Source organism: Bos mutus, chromosome 25 (genome assembly GCF_027580195.1).
Source record: "Bos mutus isolate GX-2022 chromosome 25, NWIPB_WYAK_1.1, whole genome shotgun sequence".
In the NCBI taxonomy this organism is placed as follows: Eukaryota; Metazoa; Chordata; class Mammalia; order Artiodactyla; family Bovidae; genus Bos; species Bos mutus.
The window spans coordinates 19,276,244-19,293,183 of NC_091641.1; the positions used below are offsets into that span (position 1 = coordinate 19,276,244).

General features: G+C 43.4%; 1 protein-coding gene across 1 annotated transcript in view; it reads right to left on the reverse strand.

The window, feature by feature from the left end:
• LCMT1 (leucine carboxyl methyltransferase 1) overlaps positions 1 to 16,940 on the reverse strand; it is a 75,068-nt gene that overhangs the window by 24,697 nt on the left and 33,431 nt on the right. The window contains exons 4-5 of the mRNA XM_005889364.3: positions 12,600 to 12,676; positions 10,210 to 10,271 (exon numbers count right to left, since the gene is read on the reverse strand). Of these exons, the coding sequence (XP_005889426.1) occupies positions 10,210 to 10,271; positions 12,600 to 12,676 (139 nt within the window). The remainder of the gene's footprint in view (positions 1 to 10,209; positions 10,272 to 12,599; positions 12,677 to 16,940) is intronic.

Consider the following 16,940-nt stretch of genomic DNA (forward strand, 5'->3'; position numbering starts at 1 on the left):
GAGTCTTCTCCAGCACCACAGTTTGAAAGCATCAATTCTTTGGTGCTCAGCTTTCTTTGTGGTCCAACTCTCACATCTGTACATAACTACTGGAAAAACCATAGCTTTCACTATACGGACCTTTACTGGTAAAGTGATGTCTCTGGTAATATGCTGTCTAGGTTTGTCATAGCTTTCCTTCCAAAGAGTAAGTGTCTTTTAACCACCATCTGCAGTGATTTTGGAGCCCAAGAAAATAAAATTTGTCACTGCTTCCACTTTTCCCCCTTCTATTTGTGATGAAGTGATGGGAACAGATGCCATGGTCTTAGTTTTCTGAATGTTGAGTTTTAAGCCAACTTTTTCACTCTCTTCTTTCACCCTCATTAAAAGGCTCTTCAGTTCCTCTTCACTTTCTGCCATTAGAGTGGCATCATCTCCATATTTGAGTCTGTTGATATTTCTCCCAGCAATCTTGATTCCAGTTTGTGATTCATCCAGCCAGGGATCTCACATGATGTACTCTGCATGTAAGTTAAAAAACAAGGTGACAATATACAACCTTGTCATACTTCTTTCTCAATTTTGAACCAGTCTGTTGTTCCACGTAACAACTGTTGCTTCTTGACCCACATACAGGTTTCTCAGGAGGCAGGTAACATAATATTCCCTTTAAGATATTCCAACAGAGGTTGGATGAAATGGTATATATTGTGATTCTCAAGCTTTGGAAGGAATCAGAATCACCCAGAGTTCTTGTTGAAACAACTGATCAGGCTCTACTCCCTGAGTTTCTGATTTATATTTTTTCAAAATGTTACTGTCATTCAGTCACTAAGTTGTATCTGACTCTTAGTGACCCCATGGACTACAGCACGCCAGCCTTCCCTATCCTTCATTATTTCCCAGAATTTGCTCAAATTCATGTCCATTGAGTCGGTAATGCCATCTAACCATCTCATCCTCTGCCACCTTCTTTTCTTCTTGGCTTCAATCCTTCCCACTATCAGTGTCTTTTTGAAAATGGAAATCCATATTTCTAGTAAGTTTCCAGATTGTGTTGATGCTGTTAGTGTGGGGCTAGACTTTTATTTATTTTTTCAATATTTATTTATTTGGCTGCACCTGGTCTTAGTTGCAGAATGTGGGATCTAGGTCCCTGACCAGGGATCAAACCCAGGCCCCCTGCATTGGAAGCATGGGGTCTTAGCCACTGGACCGCCAGGGAAGTCCTATGGGAACACACTTTTAGAACCACAGGTAGATGAAATGACACTGGCAATAAAATTAGGCGATGGTACATGGAGATTCATCAATCTAGTCACATTATTTTTGTGTAGCCATGAAATTCTTTTCAATTTAAACTTTCCATTTTTAAAGATAGATTAGAATAAAAAAAGAAATTAAATTGCTTGATTATTTACTCCAAGCACTGTTTGCTCAACTTCCTCAAAGGTACAAACCATGGAAGGAGCTGGGACATTCGACAGCCACCCTGCATCACTGCTGAGAACCCAGAGCAAAAAAGTGTGAGGAAGGAAATGGCATGTGAGCTTGTTTTCCCTTACTGAGCACCCCGCTGAGCTAGTTCAAATACACTTGGCCACATCCCATAAGCTAACAAGAAATACCTTCTAGGAACCTGCTAGATGTCAGGAAACCACTCAAGGACAAAGCCAGGAGATCCAGAGTCAGTCCTGGGCACTGCAACACCCGAGTCCAGAAAAGAATATAAAGGACGTGAAGGCACTTGCTTGCCCTACTGTGAAAACAAGCAATGACTCTCAAATGCCTGTGTGCCTTCTGACAACATAGATATTAAAGTTGAGGTTTTCCATCGCTGACCACAAAAAAAGAGAGGCCCAGAATGTTGAAGCATGTGGCTCCCTCTGACCATGCAATTCACAAAAGACCCATCTTACTAAGAGATGTGGATCTAAAGGTATACGCAAGGCAAAACTTGCACATGGTCATGATTATTCTTAAAAATTGAGCATAAGGCATGGCAGCGTTGCAAAGGGCAATGACCTAGAGTGCACCCAGCAGTGGCCCAGCTGTATTCCCAGGCAAGCTGGCATACTACCTGGGAAGCCCTAGACACGGTGACCCCAAGGTATCATCAACGATATAATCTGATGCTCTAAATCACACATTCGCCACACCTATCATGATCCTCAGAAGTCAGGGGCTACTCAATCTGTGCAGAAATAGAAAGTCTGTTATCTGCCCTTGAAGAATGCCTGACCCTCATTTCACAAGAAACAGAAAGAAGATACAGGCCCAGGGTAAGTTTCAAGGGAGGTATACTATGCTGGGACTTCCCAGGTGGCACAGTGGTAGAGACTCCACCTGCTAATGCAGGAGACTCAAGAGACTTGGGTTCAATCCCTGCGTCAGGAAGGTCCCCAGGGGAAGGAAATGGCAATCCACCTCAGTATTGTTGCCTGGAAAATCCCATGGACAGAGGAGCCTGGCAGGCTACCCTCCACGGGGTCACAAAAGAGTCAGACATGACTGAGCGCACATTACTATTCTAGGAAAATGCACCATTTTTAGAAAATCTAACAGTGGCAAGAGACCAAAAAAAACAACAGAAAAACCTTGGTGCCATTAGAATGTTTCTGAAAACAGATAAGAAAAAGACCTTCTCACCAAAATGAGATTCAGAATCCTTTCCTTTATTTCTATATTCTACTTCCGAAGAGAAAAATAGGAGGGGACTTCAAAGCATTTGTGTGATATTCACATAAGAACAATTTTCTAAAGGAAGAGCTGGTACCCACCCACTTCTAGAAAGCAACTTAACATTGATTTAGAACCTTAAATTGCTACCAGTAGCTCTCCCTGTGCAGAGAAGGCAATGGCACCCCACTCCAGTACTCTTGCCTGGAGAACCCCAGGGATGGAAGAGCCTGGTGGTCTGCAGTCCATGGGGTCGCTAAGAGTCAGAATAGACTGAGTGACTTCCCTTTCACTTTCCACTTTCATGCACTGGAGAAGGAAATGGCAACCCACTCCAGTGTTCTTGCCTGGAGAATCCCAGGGACGGGGATTCGTGGGCTGCCGTCTATGGGGTCGCACAGACTTGGACACGATTGAAGCGACTTAGCAGCAGTAGCAGCAGCAGCAGCAGCTCTCTCTGTGATCAATCATTAGAGGACTGACTTCTAAGAGGATTTAAGAGGGAGAAGTCCTGAAGACATAACACCATGACATGGTTTTTTTAAAAAATTAAGAACAAATTAATACCAGGCCAGAATGGCAAGACAAGTATAAAAATCCTATTCCTCAGGCTTGGTCATCATTTCATTCAAGCAGCAGCTCTCAACTTTGTCCCTAGGGAACATTGGGTGGTGTCTGGAGACATTTTTGGTTGTCACAGCTGGGGGATGTTCGAGGCATCTAGTAGGTAGAGGTCAGGGATGATGCTAAAACATTATACACTGTGTGGGACAGCCCCCCAACAGGGGATTATCCAGCCCCAGATGTTAGGAGGACTGAGGTTGAGAAACCCTGTGCTAGACTTACACACAAAAATTCAAAGATCATTAGCTGATGTTGAACTTTAAAAAAAATCCTTGAAAGTTGTAATTATTCTCAGATAGGGGAAACTTAACACGCTGTAGCTTGGGAACAGGATATGGTTCCCAAGATGAAAATTCTCTGGAGTGCATCAGCAGAGGAACAGGCTTTGGAGTCAAAACAACCCTAAAAGCAAAGTTCTATTCTGCCAGTTCCCAGTCACATGATATACCACTCACGCATTTTTAAACATAAAATTCAAACAATGGCAACCTCGTGTGGCTATATCGAACATTAAGGGTATGTAAAAGTGTGAGCTCCAGGACTTCCCTGGTGGTTCAGTGGTTAAGAATCCACCAGCCAGTGCAGGGGACATGGGTTCGATCCCTGGACTGGGAAATAAGATCCCACATGGCACAGGGCAACTAAATCTGTGTGCCACAACTATGGAAGCCCGTGCTCTAGAGCCCATAAGCTGCAACAAGAGAATCCACTGCAGTGAACACCCCAATGAGAGCAGCCCCCGCTTGCTGCAATGAGGGAAAGCCTACACAGAACAACAAAGAGTCCATGCACCACAACGAAGACCCAGTGCAACCAAAAATAATAATTATTATTATTTAAGTGCAAGCTCCATGGTTTCCAACTGTGTACCCTGAGGTGCCCTGGGACAGCACAACCAACTTGGCAGAGCAGGATGTTTTAATAAATTTTTGAGGGAAACACAGAGACCCTCAACATGGATCAGACACAAGCAAACCACCAGTCAAAGCAGTCACAGTGTCCACTTGTGACCTCTGTGCACTCACTTTTAATGACACCCTATCTCTGCATAGTTGACCTCTCAGACACGACTGTGATTAAAAACAAACAAACAAACAAACGCCACTACTGCTCAAACATCGCTTGCAATATTGCAAGAGGAACAGGTGGTGGTGTCCCACCTGCTCCCAGGCAAGGTCATGACGTGCCTGACAGGAGCACGTATCCCATTGGAAGTAACTGTGGTTATTTAAGAAGGAAATTAAAAGAGCATTTGTTCTTAAACTGTATGCGTCTTTTTTTTCAAATGATCAAGAAGCTGTTAGAGTATAAATGCTTACAATGCTTGAGGTTAAACTTATTAATAAACAGAATTGTTGATATGTTTTGTAACCTAGGGTCACTGAAAAGTTTACTGAGGCGCTTAGGGCGCTGTGATCCAAGGAAAGTAGGGACTCCTTGTCTGACCCAATGCCTGGGATGTCATGGAGGTCTTCTGTGAAGACCAGACACAGATGATTAAATCCAGGTAGGTGCTGAGAAGCTCCACCCAGATGAAAACTGTTAGTTGCTCAGTCGTGTCCAACTCTTTGCAACCCTATGGACTGTAGCCTGCCAGGCTCCTCCATCCAAGAATACTAGAGTGGGTAGCCATTCCCTTCTCCAAGGGGTCTTCCCGACCCAGGGATCAAACCCAGATCTCCTGCATTGCAGATGGATTCTTTACCATCTGAGCCACCAGGGAAGTCCCCAACCCAGATTAACCCAACCCAAACTGGCAAGCTGCAGGATGGTGAGCTAAACAGACAGTTGTTATTTTAAGCCATGTGCTTTCCAGTGGTTTGTTTCAGAGCAAAAGCTCACACAGGTTTTAATTATCTGCCTCATTAAGCTCATGCCTACAAAAGGATAGGCTTCCCTGGTGGCTCAGAGGTTAAAGCGTCTGCCTGCAATGCAGGAGACATGGGTTTGATCCCTGGGTCAGGAAGATCCCCTGGAGAAGGAAATGGCAACCCACTTCAGTATTCTGGCCTGGAGAATCCCATGGACGGAGGAGCCTGGTGGGCTACAGTCCATGGGGTCGCAAAGAGTCGGACACAACTGACTTCACTTTCACTTTCTTTCTACAAAAGGCATAAAGAAATTTAAGATTTACATGATGCAACAGTGTAAACACACACACAGAATCCACAGTGCATATGAGTCATGATCTCTTCCATCACCTCCAAGTCAGCATTTCAAGAGAGATGGGTTCCTCTGTGCTGTTAAGCTGGAGTGAAGCCCATCAATCTCATTCATTGTATGTCTTCAAGGACAGATGCATTATTAGGACTGCACACCATTTTTAGGTCTACAGATTTTCGAGAACACTTCAGTTTAGAAAAGGTAGGGTGGGTGGGGCATGTTGTAAAATGGATTCAGCCTCAAGTGGATTTCTGGACCACACAGAAGTTTTGCTGGTCTGTCTGTCCATCAGTCCACCTGGTAATACTTAGTGAGCTCTCACTATGTCCAGGGCACTGAGTTTTGGGAATAAGTGGGTGAACAGGGAGATACTGTCCTGCCCGCATGGGCCCTGTGATCCAGCAGGGAAGATGAACACTGGGCAAGTGTGGAGAGCACTACAAAGATGGGGGCGGTCTTGTGGGAACAGGATCCCACTTCCCTTAGAACAGAGTCCTGACTTCTTGACCTGGCCTGCAAGATCCTAGGCGATGCAGTCCCTGATGGCTTCATCACACCGCCTCACTGCCAGGTTCAGTCACGCTGGGCTTTCAGCATCCTTGCACGCTCCTCCTTTGCCTCCACTTGCCTTGATTGAGAAAACCTTCTCTGTAGAGTTTCTCCTTCTTAGGGTTCAGTTGAAATGCCTGGTATTTGGAAATGCTTTGATTGGGCTGCCCTTTTTACTTTATATTCATCCAGTTCCACACAGGAGTTGAGATGGATTACAAAAACATAAATGTTCGTTCATTCAAGCCTTCAGGTACATGTTTATTCCATTAACAATCTGTGTCCCAGGCACTGTTTTCAGTGCTGGGGATATAGTGATGAATGAGACAGGAAGGGTCCCTGCTCTCATGAGGCTTATCCCCTCAGAGAGGGAGACAGTGAGTCATAGACCAAATGAAGAATCAAGGTAACATCAGAGTATTAACTGCTATGAAGAAAAGAGGATGGTAAATCTAGATAGTGTACTAAAAAGGAGAAACATCACTTTGCCAACAAAGGTCCATATAGTCAAAGCTATGGTTTTGTAAGGAGATCAAACCAGTCAATCCTCAAGGAAATCAGGCCTGAATATTCAGTGGAAAGACTGATGCTGAAGCTGAAGCTCCAATGCTTTAGCCACCTGATGTGAAGAGATGACTCACTGGAAAAGACCCTGATGCTGGGAAAGATTGAGGGCAGGAGGAGAAGGGGGTGACAGAGGATGAGACAGTTAGATGGCATCACTGACTCAATGGACATAAATTTGAGCAAACTCCAAGAGATAATGGAGGACTGAGGAGCCTGGTGTGCTGCAGTTCATGGGGCCGTGAAAGTTGGGTCACAACTGAGCAACTGAACAAGAGAAGAGCATGACGTGGCAGCTGAAATGAGACATGCGTGACCACGTGGAGCCCATCAAGCAAAATTAGAGCGAAAGAGTTCCAGACCAAGGGAAGAGGAAAAAGTTTGAAGATGAGAGAGAGCTTGGCAAAGTCAGAGGATAGCAGGAGGGCAGTGTGATGAGATCCTAGTTACTGTGTTCGAAAATAAAATGAGGAGGCATCCATTTGACTGATTAACCATGTGGATTTCGGCTCTGGGAAGATTTAATCAGCAAAGTCATAGAACCTGACTTACTTTTTAAGAACTCATCCTGATTTACTTTTCATTGTGTATCCATTTATATACTTTTAATTTACTACCCTATGAATACTTCAGCTTAAGAAAACATCTATCATTAATTCTAAGATGCATATTTTTTTAACATTTTAACATGTCTGAAATCAGGATGCATCTAACAGCTGTTAATGTATCTGTTTAATTTGCCAACACTCTTTCTTATTGATAAACAGTGGCGATTCTTAAAATGACAGACCCACAAGTTTGAAGGAAAAGGATAATTTTTAAATTTTTGTCACTTTTATTATCACCTATCACTTTTCTCAGATTTTCATTTGCATTTTAATTTTTATTTATTTTTTATTCAATTTCTCTTTTCTCAATACAATGGCAACATCAACAACTATAAAAGACTAGAAAGACAACAACTATAAAGACTGGAAAATTTACCCACATTAAGACACAGAGTTAAAAAAACAAACAAAAATAAGAAAAAAAATCTGCAATTAAAAAAAAAAACTGACAAAAGGCATTTATCAAAGAACTATCTTTATAAGGGTTCCTATAAACTGAAAAAAAAAAAGGGAAACATTGCAACTGAAGAAAAAATTGGGCAAAGGAAATTTACAAAGAAATTCCCAAAGGCTAATGACATGAAAGATAACTCACTAGCACTCAAAGTTATATAAAATTTTAAAATAGGACATCAGTTCAGCTAATCAGACTGGCAAATTTCTACCAATATTTTAAAATATTTAATATATGAAAATATCCAATGTTAGTGAAGATTTAGAGAAAGAGTATCCTCATCTACTCTTAGTGAACACATAAATTAATAAAAAGAATTTTGAAGATCATCCTGGTAGTAGCTATTAAAATTCACAATGCACAATCCTTCAACCTAGCAATTCCTGCAAATACGCACATATACATGTGTCTTCTACAGCACTGTTGAATATAGAAACATAAAAAGGCAGCAATCTAAATGACCATCAGTGAAAGCGAAAGTCGCTCAGTCGTGTCGAACTCTTTGTGACCCCATGGACTACACAGTCCATGGAATTCTCCAGGCCAGAATACTGGAGTGGGTAGCCTTTCCCTTCTCCAGGGGAGCTTCCCAACCCAGGGATCAAACCCAAGTCTCCCGCATTGCAGGTGGGTTCTTTACCAGCTGAACAACCACAGGGAAGCCCAAGAATACTGCAGTGGGTAGCCCATCCCTTCTCCAGCAGATCTTTCCAACCCAGGAATCGAACCTGGGTCTCCCACATTGCAGGCAGACTCTTTACCAACTGAGCTATCAGGGACCATCAGTAGGGACTAGATTAAATAAAATGGAATTTCCGTGCAGAGGAAATGGCTATAAAGCCACTAAAAATAAGGAAGGATTGTATACACTGACATGAAAAGACAGTCATGATTTAGCAGGACATGAAAAGAGCAAGTCACAAAACAGTATGTATAAATTATTCTATTAAAATTACATATAAACCTATATTCATATATAGAAGTATAGATCATTCATTCAACAAATACATGTTAAACTACAACAGATATTTATTCAATGTGTTTAGACATTCATTCAACAAAAATTTACTGAATCTTTTATGTCTATAGGAGAAAATACTAAGAACACTGGTTATCTTGGATAAGGGGAAGGATTATGGAAGGTCCTCCCTCCTTCGAATGTTTTTACACTGATGGATCAAAGTTCCAGCAAAGTACTAGACAGTTCACTACAGATAACTGTTCTGACTCAAATATTAACCAAACATACAGAAAATTATGATAGGCAAAGTGTGGAGAAAGCAAATCGGCCAGCAAATGACAGAGCTTGAACAGTTTCTACTTATAATCTGTATAAGGGAAACAGAGGTCAGGGGAGATATTATTTTCTGTGGAAACTTTCTTAGTAATGTGATCACTAGTAGGTGTCTAAGGCACTGTGGTTGTGTGACAGAGGAGGCGTACCTAGTTATCCGACATTTGTTGTGCTATCTACGTCACCCATCCGAGAAGGCCACCCTCTCTAAGCACATTTTCTGACCTGAATTTTTAATAAGGCCCTTGAACGTCTCTATCAGATACAGGTTGAGAATGATGGAACATTCTGGAAGAGTTTTACTATAATTTGAGAGGCTTTAGAAATGAGGAAAGTGTTGTTTGCAAGCATTCATACTTAAAACCTAGGGAGAGCGACTTCCCTGGTGGCCCAGTGGCTAAGACTCCACACTCCTAATATAAGCGGTCCAGGTTTAAACCCTCTTCAGGGAACTAGATCCCACATCCCACAACTAAAAAGATCCTGCATGCCGCAGAAAGATGGAACATCCTGAGTACTGCAACTAAGACCTGGTGTAGCCAAATATACAAATTTAAAAAAAAATTTGAGGGAAAAAATGAAGGCAGGGGCCAAGCAGGTGACATAAACCAGGAAGCATATCTGGTGTGAGACAAGAGCGGGTGGTGGGGTCAGAGCTGGGGAGGACACGACCTGTCTAACCAAGGCAGTTGCTGCCAGTGACCACCATGCAGGAGTCAGGGTCTGATGTTTTCCAAGATCTGATATTTCCAAGCAAAACTGGAAATCAAGACGTTCATGAAAAATCTATTTTTGAAATGCTGACAACTAATTTCTCTTTATAAAAAGATTTAGGATTGGGGACCTATGGACATCTAAAATGAGTCATACCAAGTGAGTGAAAGTTGCTCAGTCGTGTCTGACTCTTTGCAACCCCATGAACTATACATACAGTCCATGGAATTCTCCAGGCCAGAATACTGGAGTGGGTAGCCATTCCCTTCTCCAGGGGATCTTCCCAATCCAGGAATCAAACCAGGGTCTCCTGCATTGCAGGCGGATTCTTTACCAACTGAGCTATCAAGGAAGCCCAAGTCATACCAAAAATCATTTTAAATTTCTTCCTGGTAACAGTGGTGGAAGACAACATTATAGCAACAGAAGGATAGATGCGAGCATGTGCACACATGTGCACACACACTAACTCACACACACACACTAACTCACACTCGATCTTTAAAAAGAAAAGGGGGAAAAAAGAGCTGACATGGTCCTACAGCCCAGGTTGTATGACTCAAGTTACGGATACTTGCCCATTTGAAGTGTGTCCTCTGAATGCAAGTCTAAAATGGGTTTTGATAGGAGAGGTTTCAGTCTGCAGAAGATGGGAAAAAGAAAGATGAGGCAAGTAGCTCATTTACCACTAAAACACAGACACACATACTGACACAGCAAACAAGATATTGGGTTGGCTAAAAAGTTCGCTCGGGTTTTTCCATCAGATGTTATGGAAATATCCAACAGACTCCTTGGCCAATCCAATATCACTAGTGTTCAAAGGAAGGACCACGCCAAACGGTCATCTGTTTAATCACACTTGACCTTAGACACATACAATAAAAGTCTACGGGATATGAGTGTCAGTCAGGTTAGGTCAGCTAAGCTGAGAATCTGCTATCAAATCACAAACAGATCACAACACACTTAATTAGAAACAGCTACAGACAGGCAAGCAAGAATCATTCAAAAGTTCCAGTATTTTTCAAGTCGTTCAAATGTCTTGCCTCTTCTCAAACAGAACTTTTTAAGACAGCTTATTATTCCTCACAGACAAACTAAAAATATTGACTCTTACTGAGACCTAAAGTTTAGTAACATTTATGTGATAACTCCCTCAATCAAGAATCTGCAAAACACTAGGGAATTCCCTGGTAGTCCAGTGGTTAGGACTCTGTGCTTCCACTGCCAGGGGCCTGGGTTTGATCCCTGTTCAGGCAACTAAGATCCCACAGGCCATGGTATGGCCAAAAAAAAAAAAGAATATGCAAAAAATCAGAAATCAGAGAACCAAGTTCAATATCCCAACAACCATACACAAATGTCAATGCTTTTTAACCCCAGAAAACCACCCTGGGCCTTGAGCCTACCTGCCCTGATTTCACTCAAGAGTTCCAACAAGTTTAGTCACACTTTGTATTTAGTCACACTTCGTAGTGTTCCCAGAGCATCAGAATTATAGTACAGCACCTTCAAAGCATATTTAATGTAGATATAATTTTATATGTAGAAAGGGTAAAAAAACTTATTTTCATGTGTGTGTGCACACAGTCATGTCTGACTCTTTGTGACCCCTTGGACTGTAACCCTCCAGTCTCCTCTGTCCATGTTATTTTCCAGTCAAGAATACTAGAGCGGGTTGCAATTTCCTCCTCCAGAGGATCTTTCCGACTGAGGGATCAAACTCGTGTCTCTTGCGTCTCCTGCAGTGGCAAAAGATACAAGGATAAACTAAAAGAATAAAGTTTGAAAATGACCTCCAATTCTCTCTGGATGTCTAAAGAATCAGACATCTCTAAAGGATAAGCAGAAACTTTTGTGCTTATCAAAAATTTGGTTAAATGTTAAGAATTGGGATTTTATTTATATGACCACTATAAAAAGGAGAGTGGACCCGTAGGTTATAACTGTTGGAAAACCTCAACCTTGGTCTTGAAGTCAGGGTTTAAATTTCAGTTCCACGCCTTTCTGGGTGACTTTAGGCAAATTAACTAAACTTCTCTGAGCCTCAGTTTTCTCATCCTGTAGAAAGGGGTCAACGATACCACTTAATTTACAAGTAGGCTCTGAGGACTGAGGAGGACCATCCAAGTGAAGCATTTAACATGGGGGTAGGCAAAGAAAAACTCTTGGCAAAGATTAGCAAACTCACCACTTACAACTTGGCAAATTCCTTGAAAACTGAACTCAGAATGGCCCCTGTAACATCTCTTACATAGTAACTGTAACTTCAGCCTCCCATTCATTCATTCAAAAAATTCTGGACTTCCCTGATGGTCCAGTGGTTGAGAATTCATCTGACAATGCAGGGGACGTGGGTTCGATCCCTGGTCCAGGAAGATTCCACTAAGCCCGAGTGCCACAACCACTGAAGTCTGACTGCCCAAGAGCCTGTGCGCCGCAACAAGAGAAGCCACCAGAATGAGAAGCCCTCAGAACACTAGAGAGTAGCCCCTGCTTGCCACAACCAGAGAAAGCCTACACAGCAACCAAGACTCAGCACACAAATGTATATATATATGCTGTTGCTTTTTTAAAAAAAAGAATTTTACTACATATCTATTCTGGGGCCAGGCATCTTTCTATATCGTAGGGATAAAGAAGTAAGCAAAATAAACACCAAAATTCAGATTAATATACAACACTGCTAATCAACTATCCAAAAATTTTTTTAAATTCAGATTACTAATCTACTGTAAGTCACTTTTTTGTTAATGTTCAGGGGAATTACATAAACAGAGAGAAGAGCCACAAAGGACGGTGTATTTCCTGTTGACTGCACAATACATTGGAATGAGGGTCCTGGGGCAAGAAAGAGAGTAGGGAGGGGATGAAACATGAGGTTTCCCACATCCAGACCCGCGGTCTCCCAGGAGCTGGTTCTGAAGCCCACCAGGCTCTTGCTTCTGGCCAAAGCCACACTTACTTGATGCTGTGCAGCTTTCTCGTGACTATCATCGGAAAGTCGATTTCGAAATATTTTCTTGGTAGAAGATCCTCATCCTGAGAAAAAAAAAACAGAGAGTAATCCTTATACAAGGTTTCCCTGGTGGCTCAGTGGTAAAGAGCCTGCCTGCTAATGCAGGAGACACAGATTTGATCCCTGGGTCAGGAAGATCCCCTGGAGAAGGAAACAGCAACCCACTCCTGTATTCTTGCCTGGGAAATCCCATGGACAGAAGAGCCTGGTGGGCTACAGTCCATGGGACACGACTTCATGACTGAGCACACCTGCAATTTTTATATAATTATTATTCATACATTCACCGATCACTTTCACGTACCAAGTCCTAGGGGCCCAAAGAACAATGGCGGTGCTTCAGGATTTAAAATCAGGGTAATGAGGACTTTCCTGGCAGTCCAGTGATTAAGACTCACACTTCTACTGCTGGGAGCAAGGGTTTGGTCCCTGTTGGGAGAACGAAGATCCCACATGCCTCAAAGAGTGGTCAAAATACAAAATAAATTAAAATCAGGGGAATGATATAGTCAGAAATGGTCTCTCCAATTTACTTGGTCTCAGCATCAAGAACGGATGGAGGGGAAAAGGAGATTATTGTAGTCGTCCAAGAGAGAAGTGACGGGGAGTCTGAACCAGGAGAATGGTCACAGGGATGTTAAGAGGTAGTCTGGAAGGAGGACAGGAGAAGTATTTCTCAAAAACGCAGCTTGACACCTATTAGAGAGGGTCAAGAAACCAATGTGGTGGGTTGTAACCAGCAGACTGGGGGTGAAATAAAATAAAGTAATATACATCAGAAAATTTCACATGGAATTAGGGTCAGCATTTTTCTGTGATATATAGTGGGGTGGGGTGGGGTGGTAAACAGCAGGTACGCTGGAGCCCGGACATGGGCGAAAGGTTCCAATCCCCACTCCACCACTTGTTTGCTGTAAGGCCTTGGGACAGCCACTAAAATCCCTGGGCCAATGTTTCCTTATTTGAAAAGTAGGGAAAATGATTAACACCTCATAGAGTTGTGAGGATTAAAGAAGAAACGCATGAGTAACACTTGGAATGGGGCCTGCCCTTAGTAAGCATCATGGGTGTCCTTATATCTTGTGTGTACAGACATATGTACATAGATTTAGGTCCTGGCTAGGAGTGTACAGTTGTTTTTTTTTTTTTTACTGTGGCTACAATTTTAAAAAGTGTGAAATACACACACACAGCCCTGCTTCCCTCTTTTCCTTTTTCTAGCTTAGTCAGTGGTTATACCCCATCCAGTCAACCTACTGGTTGTGCTAGAATTCTCTCCAGCTTCTCCTCCCCGTCCAATCAATAACTTAGCCCCAAATGTATGCAAATAGGTTTCCCTAGTGGCTCAGAGGTAAAGAAACCGCCTGCAATTCTAGAGGCACAGGAGATTCAGGTCAATCCCTGGGCCAGGAAGATCCCTTGAGGAAATGGCAACCCAATCCAGTATTCTTGCCTGGAAAATCCCATGAGCAGAGGAGCCTGGTGTGCTACAGTTCATGGGGTCGGACAAGACTAAGCGACTAAACACACACATGTATACAAATCTATGCAAATATGAGATCACTATGTAATAATACTATGAAACTAACATAATATTATGTCAAATTATATGATATCACTTATATATGGAATCTAAAAAAAAATGATACAAATGAACTTATCTACAAAACAGAAACAGACCCACAGACACAGAAAACAAACTTATTGTTATCAAAGGGGAAAGAAGGGAGGGATAAATTGGCAATTATATATATATACACACACACATACATATATATACACACACACTGCTGTGTGTTTAGTCACTCAGGCAAATCTGACTCTTTTCGACCCTCTGGACCATAACCCGCCAGGCTCCTCTGTCCATGGGATTCTCCAGTCAAGAATACTGCAGTGGGTTGCCATGCCCTCCTCAAGGGGATCTTCCCGACCCAGAAATCAAACCAGGGTCTCTTGCATTGCAAGTGGATTCTCTACCAGCTGAGCTATCAGGGAAGCCCACATATACACACTACTATATAGAAAATAACAAACAAGGACCTACTGTATAGCAGACTATACTAAATATTTCATTATAAGCTCTAAGGGAAAAGACATATATGTATAACTGAGTCACTCTGCTGTAACACACTGTAATTCAACTGTACTTCTCAGATCCATCTTCAGCTGTGAAGACAAAACACCACCCCCATTTGCCTGTAGCAGCTCGTCATACCCTAAGACTTAGCAAGAAACAAGGCGCCCCACAACCTGGCCAACATACCCAGAAAGGGGCTGATATCCAGAGCCTGGTGGGGGCTTCTTTGGTGTAGAATAGGACAAACAAAAAGGTGGGGTAAGGATGATACCCTTGTTTCTGACTTAAGCGATCCGGCAGGTAAGAGTACCATTTATGAAGACAGTAATGAGAGATGGCCCCTTCATGGATCACCGCCTTGTTGTGGGTGAAGGGGTTTATGAAACTCAGTAAAGTTATGAGCCATGCCATGCAGGGTCACCCAAGACGAACAGGTCAAAGTGAAGAGTTCAGACAAAACACGATCCACTGGAAGAGAGAATGGCAAACCACTCTAGTATTCTTGCTGCAAGAACCCCATGAACAATATGAAAAGGCAAAAAGATGTGACACCGGAAGATGAGCCCCCGCCCCCCGGGTCGGAAGGTGTCCAATATACTACTGGAGAAGAGTGGAGCAAACTGGAGACAGTGAAGAACAGGGGAGCCTGGCGTGGGGCAGTGCAAGGGGTCAGAAAGAGTCGGACGCGACTTAGCAACTGAACAGCAGCAGCAAGTGAGAGACGGAGGACAGGTAGGAAGTGGGAGCAGACCTGCCCAAGGACGGAGTGATGGGGGCAGAAACCACGAGCACGCACTTCCCGGTGGGAAGGCGACCCCTAAGGGCAAGAACAGAATGAGGAGATCCGCCCACATGGAAAAGGGTCCTCAGTTAAAATTTCAGGGGATCTGGTTTGGGAGAAGGAGGGGAAGAAGACGGAAGGAGGAAGAAGGAGAGGGAAGGAAGAAGGAAGAAAAAGAAAACAAAGGGATGAGATGGTTTCCTGCCATCAGAGGAGACCTGGGCTCACCCACCCTCAGCTGTTCACTCCTGGAATTGCAACACACAGCTGCTGCAGGACTGCAGAGCAGGGCTAGGTAAAAGCTGTCTGAAGATGTTCAGAGGATATGTTAAAAGGATACACCGAAATGACTTCTGCTAAGAAATTCTACAACACCTCTCAAGAATTTGTACTCACAAGGTACGGAGCAAGAAGAACACTCTAAAACTGGGACTTCCCTGGTGTTCCAGAGGTTAAGCATCTGCCTGCCAAGGCAGGGGACTCAGGTTCAATCCCTCATCCAGCAAGATTCCACGTGCCATGGGGTTACTGAGCCCATGCACCACAGCTACTGAGCCGGTGCTCTAGAGCCTGTGCTCTGGACCAAGAGAAGTCACTACAATGAGAAGTCCGCACACTGCAACTAGAGAAAGCCTGTGTGCAGCAGTGAAGACCCAGTGCAGTCAAAAAAGCTACTAAAAGAAAAAAGGCCTAAAATTCCAGAACACCACACGGACAATCCAAAGCAAATAAATGAAGGACAGCATAGAGTCCTACATCACTTCGTACTTTTTAAAGAGCTTTCACAGGCACTCGGGCACTTGATCCTCCTAAGAATTCTGAATAGGGGATCACTGTCAAAAGAAAGTTTCTAAAAGGCACACCAGGAGATTTTAACAAACAGCCATCCTCTTTCTTAGCTTTCAGAAAGGGGCAAAATGGCTCTGGCAAGTGATGCTTCAACTTTTCATTCTGCAATTCTCTGTGGCTCTTCCGACACCACTCCCAAGTAGCTCACAGGGCACGGGAGGCAGGGAGACACCCAAAGCTGAGCATGGCCATTGGGAGGCAGCCAGGAACAGCCACGAAGAAGGGGGGTTCCTCAAAGATCCAACGTGATCAACTGCTTCACGGGTGGCCAAAATCGAGACTGCTTTCTATCCACACCCGACCCTCTGGTTGGGCAGAAACAGAATCCAAGGGCTACAAAGAACCAAGGCCCCTCTGTGATGACATAGAAAGGTGGGATGGAGGAGGGGGAGGAAGGCTCAAGAGGGAGGGGATATATGTACACTGATTCACTTGGGCTTCCCTGGTGGCTCAGATGGTAAAGAATCCGCCTGCAGTATGGGAGACCTGGGTTCAATCCCTGGATTGGGAAGATCCCCTGGAGGAGGGCATGGCAAGCCCCTCCAGTATTCTTGCCTGGAGAATCCCATGGACAGAGGAG